Raw genomic sequence first — 21,414 nt, forward strand, 5'->3', positions numbered from 1 at the left:
TAGAGACTGCCAGAGGTCCGATTTGACACACGAAACTCTATCTAGGAAGTAGTTGGTGAACCAGGCGAGGCAGTCATTTGAGAAACCAAGGCGGTTGAGTCTGCCGATAAGAATACGGTGATTGACAGAGTCGAAATCCTTGGCCAGGTCGATGAAGACGGCTGCACAGTACTGTCTTTTATCGATGGCAGTTATGATATCGTTTAGTACCTTGAGTGTGGCTGAGGTGCACCTGTGACCAGCTCGAAAAACCGGATTTCACAGTGGAGAAGGTACGGTGGGATTCGAAATGGTCAGTGATCTGTTTATTAACTTTTTATGGCTGCAGGGACAGTATTGAGTAGCTTGGATAAATGTTGCCTATATCAAACGGCTTGCTCCTCAGTCATAGTTGCTAATATTTGCATATTATTATTAGTATTGGATAGAAAACACTCTGAAGTTTCTAAAACTGTTTGAATGATGTCTGTGAGTATAACAGAACTCATATAGCAGGCAAAAACCTGAGAAATTCCACTTCCTGTTTTTTTTCTGGAGGTGGCAGATTTTCAACCAAGGTCTCATTGAAATTACAGCGAGATATGGATGAGTTTTCACTTCCTACGCCTTCCACTAGATGTCAGCAGTCATTAGAGTCTGATGAGTCTAATGTGAAGGGGGGGTCGATTGACACAGGAAATAGTCACCACAGCCATGAGTGGACCATGCTTTCACCAGGCGCGTTCACAGGGGAAGGACTTGCGTTCCACCGCTCATCTGAAGTAATTCTAATTCTCCGGTTGGAACGTTATTCAAGATATATGTAAACAACATTCTAAAGATTGATTCAGTACATCGTTTGACATGTTTCTACTGACTGTTACGGAACTTTTGGACATGACTTTCCAATGACTTTGGAATTGTTTACCAAACGCGCTAACCAAAGTAGCTAATTGGACATAAATAACGGACATTTTCGGGAAAAAAGCATTTATTGTGGACCTGGGATTTCTAGGACTGCATTCTGATGAAGTTCATCAAAGGTAAGGAAACATTTTTCATGTATTTTCTGGTTTCTGTTGTCTACAACATGGAGGCTAATTTGGCTACTGTTCTGAGCGCCGTCTCAGATTATTGCATGGGTTGCTTTTTCCACAAACGTATTTTGAAATCTGACACAGCGGTTGCATTAAGGAGAGGCATATCTATAATTCCATGTGTATAACTTGTATTATCATCTACATTTATGATGAGTATTTCTGTTGAAACAATGTGGCTATGCAAAATCACTTGATGTTTTTGGAACTAGTGACTGACTGCGTGTATTGGTTCCTGACTTCCCTTGCATATTGCGGGGACTATTCGATGCTAGTGCAGTCCGCCACAGGAAGTTTTTGTGCTGGTCGAGGGCAATCAGGTCCTGGAGTGAACCAAGTGCTAAATCTGTTCTTAGTTCTACATTTTTTGAAAGGGGCATGCTTATTTAAGATTGTGAGGAAATTACTTTTAAAGAACGACCAGGCATCCTCTACGGACGGGATGAGGTCAATATCCTTCCAGGATACCCGGGCCAGGGCCATTCCCCCCTGTTATTCACTCAATTCAATTTAACCATCACCTACCACCTTGGGTCCAAGAAAGTGAAGACTGACACCCTCTCCGCCTGTATAGTTCCGATGCTACACCATCTGACCCTGAGACCATCCTCCCTACCTCCGGTCTAGCAGCTACACTAGTCTGAGGTATTGAGAGCCGGAGCTTCAAGGCGCAGCGTTCCCAGCCAGACACTGGATGTTCATACCAGATTTGGCCAGGTCCCCGGTCCTGGAATGGGCCCATTGCTCCAAACTCCCCTGTCATCCCGGCTCCCATCAGACATTGGCTTTCATCAGCCAACGTTTTTGGTGGCCCACCATGGTTCCAGACATCTCCTCATTCATCGCTGCCTGCACTGTGTGCGCACAGAACAAAACTCTGCGGCACGCTCCAGCTGTCCTCCTTCAACCACTCCCTGTTCATCATCGCCCTTGGTCCCATATATCCCTGGACTTTGTCACCGGTCTCCCTCCATCAGTTGGCAACACCACCATCCTTACTGTGGTGGATAGGTTTTCCAAAACTGCACATTTCATTCCCCTTCCCAAGTTACCCTCAGCCAAGAAGACGGCCCAACTTGTGGTGCAGCATGTCTTCCGGATCCATGGACTTCCGGTCAACATGGTCTCTGATCGGGGTCCTGAGTTCTCATCCAGGTTCTGGAAAGCATTCTGCACCCTCAATGGTTCATTGGCCAGCCTGTGCTCCACGGCCAATCGGAGCGAGCCAATCAGGACCTGGAAACTACTTTTCGCTGCCTCGTCTCTGCCAACCCCACCACCTGGAGCCAGAAACTTGTGTGGGTGGAGTACGCCCGCAACTCCTTTCCCTGCTCGGCCACTGGACTCTCAATCTTCGAGTGTTCCTTGGGTTACCAGCCCCCCTCTTCCCTGAGCAAGAGGAAGAGGTCAGCATACCCTCGGCCCAGATGTTCATTCGCCGCTGTCGGCTTACCTGGAAGAGAGCTTGGTCCGCTCTTCTTTAGACCTCCTCCATGTATCGGCGAGAAATATTCTGAGTACCGAACCATCCACCTCCTGTGCCTGCATCTGGGTCATATCCTGAGTAATGATACTTTTTGAGGTGCAACGGGAGAAGACAGATCCCTTATTAGATGGCTAGTGTGCTTTGTTCCACCAAATGATAATCATTACCCTGTCTATGTAGACAAGTGAATGGTGCTAGAAACCCACTATGCAGTGAGTGACTGAGGTAGCAAAACAACTGCACAACCACTGGGTTATTATAGAGCCTCATTAAGTGAAGCGACTACAGAGTGGCAAAGAGGGAAGGAGAGAGAGAACAGAGAGAGAGGGAGGGATGGAAAGAGGGAGGGGAGATAGAAATAGGAAGGGAAGGGAGATGGGGAGAAAGAGAAAGGGATATGGAGAGAAAGCAAGAGAGAGAAATGGTGAGAGAGATATATACAGGAATTGAGAGAAGGCAGAGGGAGGGAGATGGGGAGAAAATAAGAGAGAGAGAGAGAGAGAGATGGTGAGAGAGATACATACAGGAATTGAGAGAGAGCAGATGGAGAGGGAGGGAGATGGGGAGAATGAGACAGTGAAAAGAGAGAGATAAAGAAAGCAGTGAGCGAGAGAAAGAGAAAAATCTGAGCTGATTTCTGAGGTGATAGCTACAAACACAGATGCCTTTCCACACTTAAAACGTAGACTATGACTAAAGAACCCAATTAAGGATCTTTCTTAGGGGAGCCATCTTGGGAGGGAGATGGTGGGGATGAGTCTTGGTGGGACGTGAGCCCTAGGCTACACACACTAATTAGACTGAGGCAGGGGGTGGAAGGGGGGTAGAGGATGTGAGATCCAAGCCTGTCACTGGGAGGGAGATGGGGTCCATGGAGCTCCACAGTCCCAGAAACAAAACAAAATTACTCTCACATTTAACTGCTTCCCTTACGCACAAGAGTTTGCATGATGATGCTACAACACAGCACAGCAAACTCACTCATACAATACCCCTCTCTCTGTTCTATGTCTCTCTCTCCTTTCCTCTCGCTGCTCTAGCTACTTCAGTGACAGAGTGAATTTTAGGAGTAAATTTGAGGCTACTGTTAGATTTGAGTTGAAACTGTGACGCCGACAAAGAACAAATACACTCTCACATCTACCCACTTGTTTGGAGAGAGTCAGTCAGAATATTCACTTTTAATAGCCACACAATTGGTGTCATGTAACATTTGTACAGAATTGAAATGTCTAATAATTATTGTACATGTTTGAAAACGTATCTGTGAAGAACTGTTTAATCTGACGCTGTGAGGACCAGCTAGCCTCAACAGGGTTTTGTAAAACACGTTTAGAATCAAACATTTGCAGAGTGAATCTCTTTAAACCTGGAATATATTTCTCAAGCGGCGTTAATGACAAGCTTCATCAAAGTGTCAGAAAGTGAAATAGAAATACAAATGTGTGTGTGTTAGGGAACAGATCCGATGATGAATTCCAGCACTGAGCATCCCTCCCTCTGTTTGGTTTTAACTTTTCCCTGTAGTACAGCGAGCGGAGGAAGAAGAGAAAGAGAATGCCTCAAAGGCTTCTGGGAGTTTTTGTCATGTTTCCCTCCAGACACTGTGTTTGCATGTACACATCAGATCCACCCTTGGAGGAAGAAACAGAGACACATACTCTACATACACACACACACACACACACGCACAAACATACACACATACACAAACACACACACATACACACTGCAGTGAGAAAATCCTCCTAGGATCATTAGGTTTGTCATGCTGTCTAATTCTGATCCACCTATAGTAGGAAAGTAGAATGCCGAGACTGTGTTACGTCGTCGCCATTCATCTCACAATGTTCACATCCCCTTTTACAGGGCTGGACGACTGTTTGTACAGCGTGTTTGTACATCATTATAGATACATTTAAATATTAATTATAGCGCATCACAAACAAACAGTTGTGCTCTTTTATTCACTTTTACTTTGATGCTCAACTTTTTGAAATAGTGACAGCATTGTGAGCACCTGGGGTGATGAATAGAAGAACGGCTTGTCATTTAAAAAGGTAAAAACAGAAGTTCAAACGCATGTGAAGCTGTCACACTTGGCAAATGAAGATAGTGTATTCTCAAAAAGTGAAATGTAGATCAGCCTCAGAGTGGAAAGTGTTAGGGACATGATGCACTCAAGGTGGGGGCATATTCCAAATGGGCACATTCTAAAATCAATCTTCATGGGAATTATAGTCCCGATGTACCGTGTCAGAATAATGCTTTGCCTCGTTTCAGTTTCTCAACGTCGGCGAGAGACCCAAAAACACAGATAAACATCACTCTCCAAAAAACACTGACAAACTTAACACTAAATAATATAATGTAATATTGTTTAAATAATATTTTGTGTGATGACCGTGTATATTTGGCTCTCACAGACTTTGAGAAATTACCCTAAAATTGTTATCCGATCTACAGTAGAATGGGCTATGCTATTACATATGCTAATGCAATAATATCATTAGTAATACAACAAACCATGGTGATTATTTCTGCTCTATTTCCAAGATATAATCTTTTCTCCCAATTTTGAAGTATTTTCCCCAGACATTATGGATGTCACGACATGCTTCGCTGTTTACACTAACACGGCGACACGCCAGCTAATACATTTCCTTCATTTATTAAAAGCTTGGCAATAATGGCTATCACACACAGAGGAAAAAGGAGGATTTAATTTGTGAGAAGAAGTACAACATGATACAGACGTGTTCTTGTGACTACTTGGCGTCTTTGAAGGAATCATTTTAAAAGACACTCCAATTAAGGTGTGTCCTGCGGGTATCTAAGAAAAGGGAGAAGGAGAAGTCCTAGTGTACAAATTGACTACCCACTCACTCCCCTCCTCTCCTCTCCTCTCATCTGTCAATTGGAGCAGGACATACATGACTTCCAAGGAATGATATGAAAGTGTAGTATAAAAAAGAGCCCCAGCCAAGAGGAACAAGGGGGAATTTCATCCCAGAAAAAATGTACAAATGTAAGTGGAACTGCAAAATGAACTTCCACTTATAGAAAGATTTAAGCTGTGGCTAATTCACTGCCACCTCCATCAGTTAATATATCTGCCTCATTAACCCAGTGGAATAGTAGAGCATTGTCAGTGACTCAGTGCCTTATGTAATAAGGAAGAGACGCATCCACTGAATCTAATACTGAGGAAAGGGGAGAACAAAAAATGTTCAGTATGGCCAGTCCTGAGTATCCACAAACCCCTGGCTTGTCCAAACCAGGATAAGGGCATGGGAGGAAGTAAGAGTACAGTAGATTGGAGGAGAGACTAGAAGAGGATGTGTCTCCTACCCCTATCCTATAGGTGCATGGGTGGTGGACGGTAGGGGGTGGTGGAAGAGAGAGAGAGAAAATGAGAGAGAGAGAGAATGAAAGAGGGAGAGAAAGAATGAGAGAGAGAATGAGAGAGAAAGAAAGAGAGCGAGAGAGAGAGAGAGCGAGTGAGAGAGAGCAGGGAGACCATACTGGAGACCACACCACAGCTAGCCCTGATAGCACCAACACTGAACCATTGGCCCTCCCCATCAGTACCTCATGCAATATCTCCACTCCATATTTTAATGGGATGGGGGAAGGGGAAAGGTGGTGTGTGGAGGTTGGGGACGGATCACAGGAGGATTCAGGAAACAATGATGGTCTAGGGGAGAGCAGAGTCTCTTCTGGACTGTGGATTCTGGGTCACCGAGGCCCAGGAGTCAGTCAATCTGTCCGGTCCGAGGGGGTGGCCGGGAGGGGGGTCCTGGGAGGGCTGATTAGACGGATGCTCTCCCATCATCCATCTCGACAGGCCGGCAAAAATTGTCTACCCCTCGCAGGGTAGAGTTCACAGGGGGAGGCGGTGTAGGAGAAGGGGGGAGGCGGTGGGGGAGAGGGGAGTGGCCCTGCATACCAGTCACAGCCTTTGGTCTGTTTCAGGGAATCTCAGCAGCAAATTAATAAAATATCGTTGCTGCTTCCCTTTACCTGCCTACCATGGCAGACAGCTCTCCCTCTCCTCTAGTCTCTCCCCCATGCCTGCTTCCCCTATTCTCTCTCCCCCCTGCCTGCAGTAACCCCCTGACCTCTCTGACTACAGTGAGAGATGAGGAGTCGAGGTAGCCAGAGTGTCTGGGTGTAGGAGGAGAGAGAAACTCAAAACTCCAGGTAGACCAGGCAGAGAGAGAAGCAACATCTACCTCCTCATTGCTGGATGACAGCTTCACTACAAAGAGATTGACAAATATCTTCACCATGTTAGGGAGACATTTTTGAGTAGTGATATAAAAACCAACATCCCAAAACAAACAACTCGTATACGGTACATAAACTTTGACGAGCAGTATGCCGCATTATGGATCCAGTAGAAAAGAGACATCTACAGTTGAAGTCAGAAGTCTACATACACTTAGGTTGGAGTTATTAAAACTCGTTTTTCAACCACTCCACACATTTCTTGTTAACAAACTATCGTTTTGGCAAGGTGGTTAGGACATCTACTTTGTGCATGACACATGTCATTTCTCCAACAACTGTTTACAGAGATTATTTCACTTATAATTCACTGTATCACAATTCCAGTGGGTCAGAAGTTTACACACACTAAGTTGACTATGCCTATAAACAGCTTTCAAAATTCCAGAAAATGATGTCATGGCTTTAGAAGCTTCTGATAGACTAATTGACATTATTTGAGTCAATTGGAGGTGTACCTGTGGATGTATTTCAAGGCCTACCTTCAAACTCAGTACCTCTTTGCTTGACATCATGGGAAAATCAAAATAAATCATCCAAGACCTCAGAAAAACAATTGTAGACCTCCACAAGTCTGGTTCACCCTTGGAAGCAATTTCAAAATGCCTCATCTATACAAACAATAGTACGTATAAACACAATGGGACAACGCAGCCGTCATACCGCTCAGTAAGGAGACGCGGTCTGTCTCCTAGAGATGAACAAACTTTGGTGCGAAAGTACAAATCAATCCCAGAACAACAGCAAAGGACCTTGTGAAGATGCTGGAGGAAGCTGGTACAAAATGACATACTTCCAAAGTTGTGGCAAAATGGCTTAACTTCTTATGGCTGGGGGCAGTATTGAGTAGCTTGGATGAATAAGGTGCCCAGAGTAAACTGCCTGCTCCTCAGTCCCAGTTGCTAATATATGCATATTATTAGTACATTTGGATAGAAAACACTCTGAAGTTTCTAAAACTGTTTTAATGATGTCGGTGAGTATAACAGAACTCATATGGCAGGCAAAAACCTGAGAAAGAATCCAAACAGGAAGTTGGTCGATTTTCAACTCAGCCCCTATCGAATACACAGTGGGATATTGGTCAAGTTGCACTTCCTAAGGCTTCCACTAGATGTCAACCGTCTTTAGAAACTTGTTTGAGGCTTCTACGCGCTAACAAAATTAGCTATTTGGAAGAAATTATGGACATTATCGAACAAATCAAACATTTATGGTGGAATTAGGATTCATGGGAGTGCATTCTGATGAAGATCATCAAAGGTAAGTGAATATTTATAATGTTATTTCTGATTTCTCTTGACTCCAACATGGCGGATATATGTAAATGTTTTCTGAGTGCCGTTCTCAGATTATTGCATGATTTGCTTTTTCTGTAAAGCTTTTTTTGAAATCTGACACAGCCGTTGCATTAAGGAGAAGTATATCTATAATTCCATGTATAACACTTGTATTTTCATCAACATTTATGATGAGTATTTCTGTAAATTGATGTGGCTATGCAAAATCACTGGATGTTTTTGGAACTTCTGAACATAACGAGTCAATGTATACTCAGATTTTTTTTATATAAATATGAACTTTCTCAAACAAAACATACATGTATTGTGTAACATGAAGTCCTATGAGTGTCATCTGATGAAGATCATCAAAGGTTAGTGATTAATTTTATCTCTATTTGTGCTTTTTGTGACTCCTCTCTTTGGCTGGAAAATGACTGTGTTTTTCTGTGGCTTGGTAGTGACCTAACATAATCATTTGTGGTGCTTTCTCTGTAAAGCCTTTTTGAAATCAGACACTGTGGCTGGATTAATGAGAATGTTTACTTTAAAATGGTGTAAAATACTTGTATGCTTGAGGAATTTAAATTATGAGATTTTTGTTGTTTTTCAATTTGGCACCCTGCACTTTCACTGGCTGTTGTCATATCGATCCCGTTCACGGGATTTCAGCCCTAAGAGTTAAATGTATTTAGCTGAGGTGTATGTAAACTTCCGACTTCAACTGTATATTCTAGAAACATTGAAAACACGTGTCTTCATTATTAAAAATAAGGAACTCCAGGCGGAGTCAGTGGATGGTCTTGGTGTTAATAAACTGCTTGTGTATCTTATATAATGTGAATGTATGTAATGCTGTGTTCTGAATGCATGTTTAAGTGTGATAAGCCTGTGTGTGTGTGTGTGTGTGTGTGTGTGTGTGTGTGTGTATGTGTGTGTGTGTGTGTGTGTGTGTGTGTGTGTGTGTGTGTGTGTGTGTGTGTGTGTGTGTGTGTGTGTGTGTGTGTGTGTGCGTGCATGTGTGTGTTTGAGCATGTGCGCACACGTGTGTGTGTCTATGTGCGTATGCACCCACTTGGGGTTGCTTCAAGAACATGCCATGGCACAGGTTGAATTTGATGATGATCTTATCCCCTATGCTCAATACATGCTCTCCTTTTCACAACCCTCTGCTCCACAACAAAGTGCCATAGATCTTTCATGTTTGCTCTCCATCTCTTCACAAAGGGTGTAAAACAATATAAGCATGAAACAACACCTCCGGGAGCTGGATCCCAAAACATGTCAGAGTAAAAAGTAGGAAAAACATCCCCAGGTTATTTGAGATTGTTTACAGGTACTTGTAACAACCCTGGCTATAGCGAAAACACTCCAAACACTCGTTCCAATGAGAGATGAAGTGGGATAAATCAGATGCTGTTTGCCATGTTGTGTAGAGAGATAGAGAACACACACAAGACGTGTTAGTTAAACACAATACTTTTTAGTTACTAATAACCTTGTCCTCCATGAGGAACCTGTATGTTGGTGGGTGGTGCATCAACACTTATTTTATTCATGCTGGTCTGTTCTGTAGACTCAACTGACCGGTAGATAATAATCACATTCACCTTCCTCCTGGCACACCATGGATATGTGTTTACTGGCTGAATCTCAACATGAACTGTCTGATCAATGCTAAGCTAAAACCTTGGATTCACCCTTCCATCTGCTGGCTCGATGCTAATACTGAGCTAGCGCCACCAATCTGTGTAAGTGGTGGTTGGGGTTAGAGGTCAGTAGTATGATGTTCGGTACACTCTTAGAAAAGAAGGTGCAATCTAGAACCAAAAAGGATTCTTTGGCTGTCCCCATAGGATAACCCTTTGAGTAACCCCTTTTGGTTTCAGGTAGAACTATTTTGGGTTCCATTTAGAACCCTATCTACATGGAACCCAAAAGAGTTCTCCCTGGAATCAAAACGTATTCTATCTGGAACCAAAAAAGGTTCTCATATGAGGACAGCCGCAGAACCCTTTTGGAACCCTTTTTCCAAGAGTGTACTAGCGGGTTTCACAAGGTGCTTGGACATATGAACACTTTAATTGTCTCTACTCAGATGGCTATATTCATATATGTTAGGGTTCTTAGTTCTCAACTATGAGAGATACAAGAAGTACTGATAGAAAATAAAAGATTTGTACAAGGAACTAGGAAAGATGTGGCATGCCCTGCCAGGGTACAATTCCCCCAAATATGATCGAGCTGCTTAAAAACAACAAGTTGACGACTGAAATTATTTAATTTTGTTTAAGTACTCTGAGGATAGTGGGAAGAGATGGCTTGCAAATGGATTATCTCTACAACGTTGAACGTTTCAAAGAGTCCAAATTCTAACTTTGTTGAAGGGCAGATTTGGCATCCCTACAGTCACAGATCATATTTAGCTATGAGTGCCTCCTCTGTGATTACGAGGCTGGGAGTTGCTGGCATATTATTGACTGAACTGTGTTTTTTCTCTGCACAGTATAGTTAATACTCCCCAAAAAGCACATTCTCCTAATCCTTCTAATTCTAGATATGTAAGGTCTAATAAGCAAATCAAATCATTCTATATCTGTTGATCACAAATTAGTTTGGAAACCAACTGGGGTAATTCTGTCTGAGTCTCCCAGTCTCAACCGGAACAGAGAGGGGGCACAGTGTAATGTGTGTATGTGTGTGTGCTCCTGCTTGCATGTGTGTGTGAGTGTGTGAGTGAGTGAGTGAGTGAGTGAGTGAGTGAGTGAGTGTGCGTGCGTGTGCTTGGTGTTGGTGACCACTACCAGAGCTAAGTTTGGGTTTACCTGTAGCTCGGTCTGGAAGAAGAACTTCTGTGGGCACGGGGAGCAGTCGTATATCTTATCCTCCTGGCCATGGGCTGAGAAGATGTGTTGCTGGAGCTTGCTGGCCTGGACAAATACTATAGACAGAGTGAGGGAGAGAGAGAGAGGGAGAGAGGGAGAGAGGGAGAGAGGGGGAGAGAGAGGGACAGAGAGAGGGACAGAGAGAGAGGGAGAGAGGGAGAGAGAGAGAGGGAGAGAGAGAGGGAGAGAGAGAGACAAAGAGAGAGGGAGAGAGAGAGGGACAGAGATAGAGGGACAGAGAGAGAGGGACAGAGAGAGAGGGAGAGAAAGAGGAAAAACAAAAATGAGTTTATTTTTTGAAATCATAGTAAATTATTTAAAATGTTGCTAACAAAACAAATACAGCTATCAGGAAATAACGGCAAATGCAAAATAAAACACAATTAAATAGGCTAAATGAAACAGAAACAAAAAAGAGCAACAAATGATTGTAAAGCCAATATATATATGCGTCGACAATAGCTAGGAAAACGCACTAAATCCGGGCGCCTGAATATGTTGTACGGACAATAAATGACATTATGATGTCAGTAATTAAGAAAAAAAGAAGTGAACTTTGATAGGCTTTGATTGACCTGGCTGTGCTGCTACACTACAGTGAGCTAGGACATAATGTTATGAGAATAATGATGATCTTTATTTAGGAATACTGTGGGGACAACAAACTAGAAAATAAACAACCACAGAAGAAATTGGCATTGCTTCGTGCAAAACATGGCCTCCATTACTCTACATCGCTAATGATATTGACAATATAAATATTCATGCAGATGCACTATTTATTTATGCAGACTAAGACTACAGTCACTATGATATAAACACATACACGCATACAACTTGCCTAGCACTTAAAATATATAAATATATACTATGCATTTGTGCTTTAATTAAGCCATAGATAGTCCACGTTGCTACAGTAGACTAGGGAGATGGGTGTATGCGTGTGTGCTTGTCTGTGTAATTTGTGTGTGTGTGTGTGTGTTTGTGAGTGTGTGAGTGTGTGTGCGTGTGTCTCTTCTGTGTTCTCAGAGGGGCACTTCAAACATGGCGTTTGTTATCCCAGACCCCTGTGCTTTAAGGAAGTACGTACAGACTGCTTCCGAAAAGTTACCATGTGGGGCCAGGCTTCATTTGAATTTCTCAAAATAACTTTTCTCTTAATGCATGCACCGCCTGGGCTGAGGGGCTGAGGCCCGCAGGGAGGTGAATGAAAAGCAGCCGCTAAAGGTGAGGTGTCTATTTGAGAGCACTTTGGGGTCGCTTCAGCCCATTTGCCCCTGATGGGAGCCACACTGCAGCGCACGGGCGCATGGCGGAGCTCGCAACATCAACATGTCCCAATTTGAGTGCACCAGGGAGAGCTGATATTAATTATTGAGCTGCATATGCCTGAGGCTCACGTAGCTCCGGCAAACAGACACCAGGATGGCCGCCACCTACGGTCCTTAAATATATATTTTTAAATAAACGTTTATATATCTCCAGCTCGCGCTTTACATCCAGAGTGACAGACACTGCCTGGCTACTAATATCTCAGTGACAGCTGTCTGTGATACACGACTAAACTAAACACCGTGTTGAACACTGATATGAACAAAGTCACACTAATGAACCAACAAACAATGCTACAGCTATGGTATTGGTTTTGGCACACTTTTAAAAACACAAGGACAAACAGACAGAGATAGAGACAGCTTGCTGGATGTTCTATTCACAACAGCCTTGTTTTATCCCAAGGTTAACTACAACATGAGAATATCCAACGCTTTAACTATACAACTACTTTGTTCTAAGAGGCTACAATGATTGTGGCTTTGATTGTGTTTTTGACATATTTTTTAAAACTGAAAATAGGCTTGCAGACAATAGCTGTTTTTTAAAGCCATGGTGTTGTCTGTCTGCTCTGCATAGAAACAGGTCAACCCAACAACAGTGAGTTATCATTTTTGGACTGGGAGGCAGAGAAATCCCTACGACAAAAAAAAGCTTCAAGACTGGGAGGCATCACTACAGACCCAGGTTTGATCCCGGGCTGTACCACAACCGGCCGTGATCGGGAGTCCCATAGGCCGGCGCACAATTGGCCCAGCGTCATCCGGGTTAGGGGACTTTACAAGTAGGCCGTCATTATAAATAAGAATTTGTTCTTAAGTGACTTCCCTAGTTATAAATAAACACTTTCATCTGGGGGATGGGTTGTAAATCCCACACCGGCCTACCTACAATACAGTACACAAGAGAGGTGTCAGGTGAGCTCCTCATATCATGATGTTAACATGTCTTCTGACCTTGTTCATACATCAATATTTAGTGGGTTGAAGTCATTGGTACGTTTGTACCAATCCTTGAAACATATCTCTGGCAAATATGAATTCACAGCTTTATCATCAGAAATTGAAACACTATGAGTAAAAACACCCAGTGGGCTATTAGGGGAGTGTTGTCTAACTTTTTATTTAGCTTTTATAATGCATTTTCCCCCAGGTTCACATTCACTAAATGTGCAGGTTTTACTATATCATTTCTTCCATTGTAGACAAATGTCCTCATCTGCTTGCATGCACCTCCCCTATATCAAGATGTTTTGGAGGTTCCATTATGCACTGCACATCTCCACTTACTAACTATACCACAGGCTAATATAGTCTACCAGTCTATCTGTCTATCCTGCCCTCTATCCACCTTTCAAAGTGACAATAGTGGTAGGTGGATAGTTTGTCCAGATCTGCAATATGTTAACTAACAATGATACCACACGTAGAATCATGTGATTTGAACATTTCATTCCATTAATTCAATTTGGATCAGTTGTGGGTCTACTCTGGACAGTTTATAAGGCCTATAAAGACACAATACCAGGCCAGTCTGGCCGTATTTTAAGACCTGAGATACGCTGTCTGTTGCGGATCATCATTCTCCTAAGTCGTGCTATAAAAATGTGGCCACATATGTTCCCAACAGGCCCAGTTGTTCAGGAAAGCGTCATGCGTGCTCTGCCTCCGAGCAGCTATTCCTCGCGCACCTAGAACCTAACACTTCAATATAGCCTAAATATTTGTAATTTATCTTTTAAAATGTATTACCTTTTAGGGGAGACAGGTAGCATAAAGTTAAGAGCGTTGAGCCAGTAACCAAAAGGTTGCTGGTTTGAATCCCTGAGCCGGCAAGGTAGAAAAATCTGCATTTCTGCCCTTGAGCAAGGCAGTTAACCCCCAACAACACCTGCTCCCCAGACGCTAATGACATGGGTGTCGATTAAGGCAGCCCCCTTCACTTCTCTGATTCAGAGGGGTTGGGTTAAATTCAGTTGAATGCATTCAGTTGTGCAACGGACTAGGTGACCCCTTTCCATAAACACAACGTTTAATCTGATTAAGCTACTTCAAAAGTCTCCTGTAGGCTACATGTGCACGTTCGTTCAAAATATAATTCAGGCATCCAACCTGTCCAGATTGTGGTGTTAAAAACGTAAATCATGACGTTGAAGCACCCAAAGTCAGTATGCTTTGCTTATTGGTTGTGGTGCATTGGCACAGAAACTGTTGGTGTAACATTTGTTGCATATATAATTATAAATATAACATCAACATGTTAAAAATCTGATTTCCACCTAGATCATTGTCTACAGCTGGCTCAGATCATAGTGTGGGTCTAATGAAACAGGCCGGGAGAGGTGTGGTGGTCGGCGAACCCTCAATCTTCTGGCCCATAGCCTTGTGTGTAATCGACTGTGCCACAAAAGCATGCCAAAGTGGCAAAGTCAATATCCATATTTATAAACACAGGGTCACTAAAGTTATTGTTATTTGTGGTCGGAAACATTAATTTGAGTTATTCTTATGAGGGGGACGGTGTTCAAAAATGTTTTACAGGACAAGGCGAGGGCTGTGCGAAAATATTTTTAACATTGTGGAAGTGGGCACATTTTTTTATGACACTGAGTTTTGGCACCTCGCGTTTAGAACTGTCCCTATTAATGGCTACACAGGGCCATAGTAATAGCAGAGAGGAAGCAAGATACAGAGCAAGAAACTGAGAGGCAGGGAAAGAGACGGGGAGAGAGAGACAATGAAAGAGAGGGAGAGAGAGAGACAGGGGAAGAAAGGGAAAGAGAGAGACAGGGAAAGAGAGGGAAAGAGAGAGACAGGGAAAGAGAGGGAGCGTGAGACACAGGGAAAGAGGGGGAAAGAGAGAGACAGGGAAAGAGAGGGAGAGAGAGACAGGGAAAGAGAGGGCGAGAGAGAGACAGGGAAAGAGAGGGCGAGAGAGAGACAGGGAAAGAGAGGGAGAGAGAGAGTGACAGGGAAAGAGAGGTCAAGAGAGAGACAGGGAAAGAGAGGGAGAGAGAGAGACAGGGAAAGAGAGGGAGAGAGAGAGACAAGGAAAGAGAGGGAAAGAGAGAGACAGGGAAAGAGAGGGAAAGAGAGAGAGACAGGGAAAGAGAGGGAGAGAGAGAGACAAGGAAAGAGAGAGACAGGGAAAGAGAGGGAGAGAGAGAGACAGGGAAAGAGAGGGCGAGAGAGAGACAGGGAAAGAGAGGGAGAGATAGAGACAGGGAAAGAGAGGGAGAGAGAGAGACAAGGAAGGAGAGGGAGAGAGAGACAAGGAAAGAGAGGGAGAGAGAGACAAGGAAAGAGAGGGAGCGAGAGAGACAGGGAAAGAGAGGGAAAGAGAGAGACAGGGAAAGAGAGGGAGAGAGACAGAAAGAGAGGGAGCGAGAGAGACAGGGAAAGAGAGGGAGAGAGAGACAGGGAAAGAGAGGGAAAGAGAGAGACAGGGAAAGAGAGGGAGAGAGAGAGACAGGGAAAGAGAGGGAGAGAGAGAGACATAAAAAGAGAGGGAAAGAGAGAGACAGGGAAAGAGAGGGAGAGAGAGACAGGGAAAGAGAGGGAGAGAGACACAGGGAAAGAAAGGGGGAGAGAGAGACAGGGAAAGAGAGGGAGAGAGATACAGGGAAAGAGAGGGAGAGAGAGAGACAGGGAAAGAGAGGGAAAGAGAGAGAAATGGAAAGAGAGGGAAAGAGAGAGACAGGGAAAGAGAGGGAGAGAGAGACAGGGAAAAAGAGGGAGAGAGAAAGACAGGGAATAGAGGGAGAGAGAGAGAGTGGAAAAAACAAGTGTGTGCGAAAGAGAGCAAGCGAGTGCGAGAGAGAGCTAGGAATACGACTTTGTGGACTTTTCTGGCTGTGTGAGTGGAGGCCGAATGAGTGAGCAGGTCTGGGGCTGGTCTGAGCTGAGGCGGCGGGGCAGAGGGGCCAAGGTCTCCTGGCTGTCGGGGATATTAAGCCCTCTGATTAGATCTCAGGGGCCTCCGCCATGGCAGACGTCTCCTTTACTACGGGCCTCAGCACGGGCCCCAACTCATCTTTATTTTGGCAGGGTGGACGGTGCTCTCTGCAGGCTGTCTCTCTTTTTCACTCTCTCTGAACATACATCACCAATACTAAGCTGTTTGTGGGAGAAAAGTTGATCCTGCTTTTATTCTCCCTTTCATCTTTTTTATGTATTTATTTATCTGTTTTATTTACTTGTGTTTCACACCCAGGAGTTCATGATAGGACAGCTATAGATTTTCCAGCAACGTGATTCAGTACTCTCAGATTTATGTAATTTCATTGTTAGTAATAAGCTTAATTTGGGATGCTATTTTGAAACTTTTGTTTGATACAACAACAGAAGAGACTGGCAGTTCATGGAAGGAATGAAAGGAATGGACTACAGAAATCACTTTCTATTTCCAATAAAAGACAAAGAACATCCTGGAGTTTTGTGACATTCATTCACCTACTGTGACAAAAGGGGGGAACACCCACAACACTTTCTCCTGTTTTGTTTGTCTTAATATTCCCAATCACATTTTCCCTGGCAGGCCCCTCGCAGCCGCTCCTAATGGTGCGGGAAGAGCAGACACTCCTAGCTGCAGGCTCCCCCACTTCTGAAACCTGTCAAAGCTGTCCTGGGAGAGTCAGCCTCACACTATCTCCTCATCCAGGGGCTTATGGACCTCTTTGCTCTCCTCTCCTCTCATCTCCTCTCCTCGCTTCCACTCCCATTTACCCTCCTTCCGTTCCCCAGCTTTCTTCCCCTTCTCCTCCCTCTCTCCATGGAATATGAAAATGTATGTCATTTTTGTTTTGTTTTTAAAGGTTAATAGATGACGTTATTATGAAAACATTATAAGGTCAACAGTTTACCTAGAATATGTTTGATGTTTATACATTGTACGATCTATGGAAAATGTCCAAATCAAAGAGAATGTTTTGGTAAAGATGAAATGTGAAGTTAGTTGTCTAAAATTGGATTTGAATCAAATCTAGACCTTGCCCATAACTTGGTACGCCCAGAGAAGGGCCCTAAAGGCGGTTACGCCCACTTCTGACACGAGGGTATAAAACCTGTGAGTAAAGAGTTTCTAGATTAGACTACGTGACCCAAGCTGTCAACTAACCCAAAAGTCAACTAACCCAAAACGCAACACGTTTGAAGACAAATAAATATTTTTCTACCCAAGCTACGGATGAGTAGCTGTGTCTAAGCGGGTGAATTCAAGTCGAACCACCTAGCCTCCATCTCCCATCGAATCGTGGTATCTACACTGTTTCATTCCTATGCTGTGAGCTCTGAGCTACAGAGCTGTCTGTCCTCAGAAGAGCCCTTCCAGAACAAGGGCGAGGGAACAGACTCCTAAGCCAAAAGGACACTGGCATCGTGAGGATGACCAGAGAGGTGCGCCTGAGAAGTGCGTCATTGAGCAGCCTGGACGGTCCACGCGGAGAATCCACAGAGACCTTCCCCACGTAATTACATCCTTATATTCTGACCCATAAGAGCGGCAGTTTGGGGCAAGGCTAGGGTTAGAATAAGCATAGCTGACAAATTCACCCAAATGTATATTTCTCTCATGTACTTTCTCTTTTCTCTCTCTTTGAAATCCCCATTTTGGGTAACACGCGCCATAGTGTGTTGGCCCGTTATACTAAGTTCTAATCAATAGCCTAGAATGTGTTTTTGTGTATGTGTATCTTTTATCATCATTTTAGCTTTCTAGTAAATAAATCATCAACTAAGATAGGTGTGGTACAAACTCATTGGTGAGACCCGGGTCCGTGCAGATTCCCGGATTATACGACGTTCAGAACGAGATTGTAGAGGTAACTGATTAATTAGCGGCTGTTGTAAAATCGATATTCAGATAGTCTTTGAGTTAATTTGGGAAATAGAAACTCAATAAAAACATATTTTCCCATGGTGCCGCAGGTTAATGAGTTAATAATTGCTTGATTCAGTTAATCACGCAATTAGAAACTTTTAATAATTCGATGAGCAACAGTCATCACATTAACTAATACAACGTCACAACATATTGGCGCCCCCTGTGAGGATTCTAAAATAGGACTAGGCCGCACTGTTGGGTTAATTCTATACCAATTGTGTAGCAAGATACATACAGTGCCTTGCGAAAGTATTCGGCCCCCTTGAACTTTGCGACCTTTTGCCACATTTCAGGCTTCAAACGTAAAGATATAAAACTGTATTTGTTTGTGAAGAATCAACAACAAGTGGGACACAATCATGAAGTGGAACGACATTTATTGGATATTTCAAACTTTTTTAACAAATCAAAAACTGAAAAATTGGCCGTGCAAAATTATTCAGCCCCCTTAAGTTAATACTTTGTAGCGCCACCTTTTGCTGCGATTACAGCTGTAAGTCGCTTGGGGTATGTCTCTATCAGTTTTGCACATCGAGAGACTGAATTTTTTTCCCATTCCTCCTTGCAAAACAGCTCGAGCTCAGTGAGGTTGGATGGAGAGCATTTGTGAACAGCAGTTTTCAGTTCTTTCCACAGATTCTCGATTGGATTCAGGTCCGGACTTTGACTTGGCCATTCTAACACCTGGATATGTTTATTTTTGAACCATTCCATTGTAGATTTTGCTTTATGTTTTGGATCATTGTCTTGTTGGAAGACAAATCTCCGTCCCAGTCTCAGGTCTTTTGCAGACTCCATCAGGTTTTCTTCCAGAATGGTCCTATATTTGGCTCCATCCAACTTCCCATCAATTTTAACCATCTTCCCTGTCCCTGCTGAAGAAAAGCAGGCCCAAACCATGATGCTGCCACCACCATGTTTGACAGTGGGGATGGTGCGTTCAGGTTGATGAGCTATGTTGCTTTTACGCCAAACATAACGTTTTGCATTGTTGCCAAAAAGTTCAATTTTGGTTTCATCTGACCAGAGCACCTTCTTCCACATGTTTGGTGTGTCTCCCAGGTGGCTTGTGGCAAACTTTAAACGACACTTTTTTATGGATATCTTTAAGAAATGGCTTTCTTCTTGCCACTCTTCCATAAAGGCCAGATTTGTGCAATATACGACTGATTGTTGTCCTATGGACAGAGTCTCCCACCTCAGCTGTAGATCTCTGCAGTTCATCCAGAGTGATCATGGGCCTCTTGGCTGCATCTCTGATCAGTCTTCTCCTTGTATGAGCTGAAATTTTAGAGGGACGGCCAGGTCTTGGTAGATTTGCAGTGGTCTGATACTCCTTCCATTTCAATATTATCGCTTGCACAGTGCTCCTTGGGATGTTTAAAGCTTGGGAAATCTTTTTGTATCCAAATCCGGCTTTAAACTTCTTCACAACAGTATCTCGGACCTGCCTGGTGTGTTCCTTGTTCTTCATGATGCTCTCTGCGCTTTTGACGGACCTCTGAGACTATCACAGTGCAGGTGCATTTATACGGAGACTTGATTACACACAGGTGGATTGTATTTATCATCATTAGTCATTTAGGTCAACATTGGATCATTCAGAGATCCTCACTGAACTTATGGAGAGAGTTTGCTGCACTGAAAGTAAAGGGGCTGAATAATTTTGCACGCCCAATTTTTCAGTTTTTGATTTGTTAAAAAAGTTTGAAATATCCAATAAATGTCGTTCCACTTCATGATTGTGTCCCACTTGTTGTTGATTCTTCACAAAAAAATACAGTTTTATATCTTTATGTTTGAAGCCTGAAATGTGGCAAAGGGTCGCAAAGTTCAATAGGGGCCGAATACTTTCGCAAGGCACTGTATATACCATTAATAGCTATAGGCAGGACTAGTGCGGGAGAGAAGCGCGTGTGTGTGTGACGTTCAATTTCACCCAGATACTGGTCGGGAGAGTACCACCCTGTGGTATTTCTGACGAAAGCCAGTGTGTAGGGGGGTCTACTGAATGCTACGAGCCAGGGCATAAGTACCAGCCGATGCAGGCATTCTAAGAATAATACTAGTCCGGCCCAACTTAGTGTTATTTCTGTCGATCGCTTTCAGGAGCAGAGGACATATGAGCCAGCCATTACGGAAATTGGAGTAGATATATTAGTTTGACCGAAGCAAAGTCATTATCTCTCTACCTCTCGCGTTAGGTAACGTGAAGAGTATAAGGGTTGAACGTAAGACGACACCTAGCAAACCCGTTCCCTTGTTGGAGGGAACTTCCCTTGTGCGGCGTGGTGGAAACCCCGCGCAAGAAAGCATTGCGCCAGATGCTAAGCTAACAAAGCGGAGCAGCCATTTTTGTTTTCCCCTTTGTTCATAGTGTGAGATCTCAGCTTGCCCTATCAGTAACCTCTGGCGACGAATCGCCAGTCATTTTTCGTGAAATAATTCAGGTTACGCCGTAGGATATCAAACCAGTCTCAACTGATTGGATAATATTGTCTTTCAATTTTATACATACATTAAATTGATACACTACCTTTCCAGGTTGGTTATTGGAATAATACACAAACGAATGTGTTCTAACCAATGAGACATGGTTAGACTGTTCCACATTAACTTAGATATAGCAACTATTTCAGGTTAATTAAAGCTAATTCCTGTAGCCTATACAGGGTTGACTAATCATTCAAAATGATTAATAAATTAAATCTGTTTTACCAGCTTAATGGTGTTTAGGGAGACCTTTTTACAGCATTGTGAAATTCTACCTTCACTGGTACCTGGTCGATTTTAGCTTGTGTTAACAGTGGCCTCCGATGGTGAAGAATCACCAGTAATTATTTTTAAATAATTCAGGTTATGCTGTACGATATCTAACCAGTCTCAACTGATTGGATATCATTGGCTCATTCAATTTAATACATACATTAAATTGCTACACTTCCTTTCCAGGTTGATTATTTAAATAATACGCAAACTAATGTGTTCTAACCAATGAGACATAGAACTTAAACTTTTCAACGTTAACTTAGAGATAGCAACTCTTTCAGGTGAATTAAAGTTCAAATTCCCAAATAGCCTATTCAGGCTAGATTGATCATTAAAATCGATTTAATCAATTAAATCTGTTTTGGCAAGTTCAGTAATAACATTGACATTTACAAATTGAGTTAAATCGTGTTTGC

General features: G+C 43.2%; 1 protein-coding gene across 6 annotated transcripts in view; it reads right to left on the reverse strand.

Annotated features, from left to right (window-relative positions):
- LOC110530414 (zinc finger protein 521) overlaps window positions 1-21,414 on the reverse strand; it is a 184,633-nt gene that overhangs the window by 22,715 nt on the left and 140,504 nt on the right. For all 6 annotated transcript variants that reach the window (XM_036986053.1, XM_021613442.2, XM_021613444.2 and 3 more), the window contains one exon: window positions 10,958-11,073. In XM_036986053.1, coding sequence (XP_036841948.1) covers window positions 10,958-11,073 — 116 coding nt within the window. The remainder of the gene's footprint in view (window positions 1-10,957; window positions 11,074-21,414) is intronic.

The sequence above is a fragment of the Oncorhynchus mykiss genome, chromosome 8 (genome assembly GCF_013265735.2).
Source record: "Oncorhynchus mykiss isolate Arlee chromosome 8, USDA_OmykA_1.1, whole genome shotgun sequence".
NCBI classification, from domain to species: Eukaryota; Metazoa; Chordata; class Actinopteri; order Salmoniformes; family Salmonidae; genus Oncorhynchus; species Oncorhynchus mykiss.